Raw genomic sequence first — 2,280 nt, 5'->3', positions numbered from 1 at the left:
ATGAGAATTGCTTGAACCTGGGAGGTGGAGGTTGCAGTGAGCCAAGATGGCACTGCTGTACTCCAGCCTGGGCTGCACAGAGAGATGCTGTCTCCAAACAAATAAACATTTTAGAAACATATAGAAATGCTATAAAACTGCATAAGAAGGAAAGAAATCAAGGGGCAGATGAACACAAGATTCAAGGTGGGTAAACCCAGGGGACTAGGATAAGGGAGGCCATATGGTTACATAAAGGTTATTGTCAAGATCCATTAATGCCTAGCATGGTGCCTGACATGCGGTAGATGCTCAATAAATGTTAACCCGTATTGGTAACAAACTATCGAGCACTTAGACTGTCCTCTGTGCTTCCCAGGTGTGGGATGATCTACATGGAACCCCATCAGCTGGGCTGGAAACCCCTGAAGGATTCCTACATGGACACCCTGCCCTCCAGTCTCACTGAGGAGCACAAGGAATTGGTGAGACCCTCAGATCCGTCTCCTTCCCCTCCTCCTGTCTCCCTGCTTTTCATCTCGAGGGTCTTCTAGGTACATCTTCACCATCATAGTCCCAGGAGGCAAGAAGGGGCCGGGAATTCTCTTGTTGTCCCCAGTTATCTTGTTTCCTGGCTGCTTGCCATTTTTCCAACTTTCTTCTCCATATGGTGGGCATGGGGTGGTACAGTCAATTTCTCCTTCCTCTTCCTCCTTCCCCATCGCTTCCTGGCTCCCCACTGGAGAATCACAGTGCTGAGGAATATTCTTCATAGGAGCTGAATTGTCACCTCTTTCTTCATTGCCCCACTAGCAGAAATGTCTCTAGAAGATTCTCTAAAAATGGACCGTGTTTCTTTTTGTGGTGGCATTTCCCATCCCTGTAACCTGGACTCTGCACCTCCCAGCTTGGGGAAGCTGGAACCAGTTAGAAGTGCTTTCATTGGGCCGGGCGCAGTGGCTCACGCCTGTAATCCCAGCACTTTGGGAGGCTGAGGCAGGCGGATCACCTGAGGTTGGGGTTTGAGACCAGCCTGACCAATATGGAGAAACCCTGTCTCAACTAAAACTACAAAATTAGCCAGGCGTGGTGGCCCATGCCTGTAATCCCAGCTATTCAGGAGGCTAAGGCAGGAGACTCACTTGAACCCAGGAGACAGAGATTGCAGTGAGCTGAGATTGTGCCATTGATTGCACTCCAGCCGGGGCAACAAGAGCAAAACTCCATCTCAAAAAAAAAAAAAAAAGAAAGAAAGAGAAAGAAGTGCTTTCATTGCAGCTACTCTGAGCAACCACTCTCTTCTCTAAAGAGGTGGGAAAGTCAGGTTAGGCAGGTATCTGACCACACTCTCAACCTGGAAACAGGAAGGGAGTGGCGGTGTCTGTGGTTCCTCTTGCCCTCCCCTGCGTTAATAGAATGCTTAGGAAAGTCTCCCACTGAGGAATCCAAGAAGGGTCTATTCCCACCACGGAAACTCTCTGGGGGATTATGTAGGACAGCTCCATGTCTGTCACCACTTACATACATGAATAATATGTAAATGCAAGTATAGATCCACATGCACATTCAAGCACCAGTCCACACATACACATACACACCCTAAAACCTTCCCAGTCCCCATATATGTAAAGTCATTTAGGGACTCCCCAATGTCCCTGGCATTAAAGTTTAACTCCTTATCAGGGCCATGAGGCTATGTGATCTGGCCCCGCCTGCCTCTGCAATCTCATGGCCTACTCTTCCTCAGCCTCAGTTTAGCAGTCTCTAGCAGTCCTGTCTTGTTTCCAAGACAAGACCAGTTTCACCACTTCAAGGCTTTTGCTCTTTTTATTCCTCTTCCTGGGAATCTTGCCCCAGTTTATCTCAGAGATGGCTCACCCTCATCATCCAGTTCTCAACATAAAAATCTCCTCCTCCAGGAAGCCTTTGCTAGCTACCCTATTTAAACCCTTTCTGTTCTTCGTAACACCTTTGTGTTTTCTGCTAGAACTTTGCATAATCTGTAGGTATTTTACTGACTTCCCTGCTGGATTTGTTATTTATTGTTTGTCTTCCCTACCCCTCAGACCGTAAGCTTCACGACGGCTCCTTGTCTACCTTTTTCATTGTTTATCCCCAGCACTACTACCATGAAATTAGTAGATGTTCAATAAATATTTGTTGACTGAATGGATATACCACATTTTCATGTATACCTGTATTTTATTATATATATATATAAATGCATCCATACATACATATATTATCTATATAGAGCCACACCTAAGTGTGTGTTTATTTAGTGATGGCCTGCCTACTACT

General features: G+C 46.1%; 1 protein-coding gene across 7 annotated transcripts in view; it reads left to right on the top strand.

Moving 5' to 3' along the window:
* The window catches only part of DNAH3 (dynein axonemal heavy chain 3), a 237,164-nt gene that overhangs the window by 120,530 nt on the left and 114,354 nt on the right, over positions 1 to 2,280 (top strand). For all 7 annotated transcript variants that reach the window (XM_037740562.1, XM_017534343.1, XM_037740566.1 and 4 more), the window contains one exon: positions 359 to 464. In XM_037740562.1, coding sequence (XP_037596490.1) covers positions 359 to 464 — 106 coding nt within the window. The remainder of the gene's footprint in view (positions 1 to 358; positions 465 to 2,280) is intronic.

Source organism: Cebus imitator, unplaced genomic scaffold (genome assembly GCF_001604975.1).
Source record: "Cebus imitator isolate Cc_AM_T3 unplaced genomic scaffold, Cebus_imitator-1.0 Scaffold85, whole genome shotgun sequence".
NCBI lineage: Eukaryota > Metazoa > Chordata > Mammalia > Primates > Cebidae > Cebus > Cebus imitator.
This window is presented reverse-complemented; position numbering and strand designations above follow the sequence as displayed.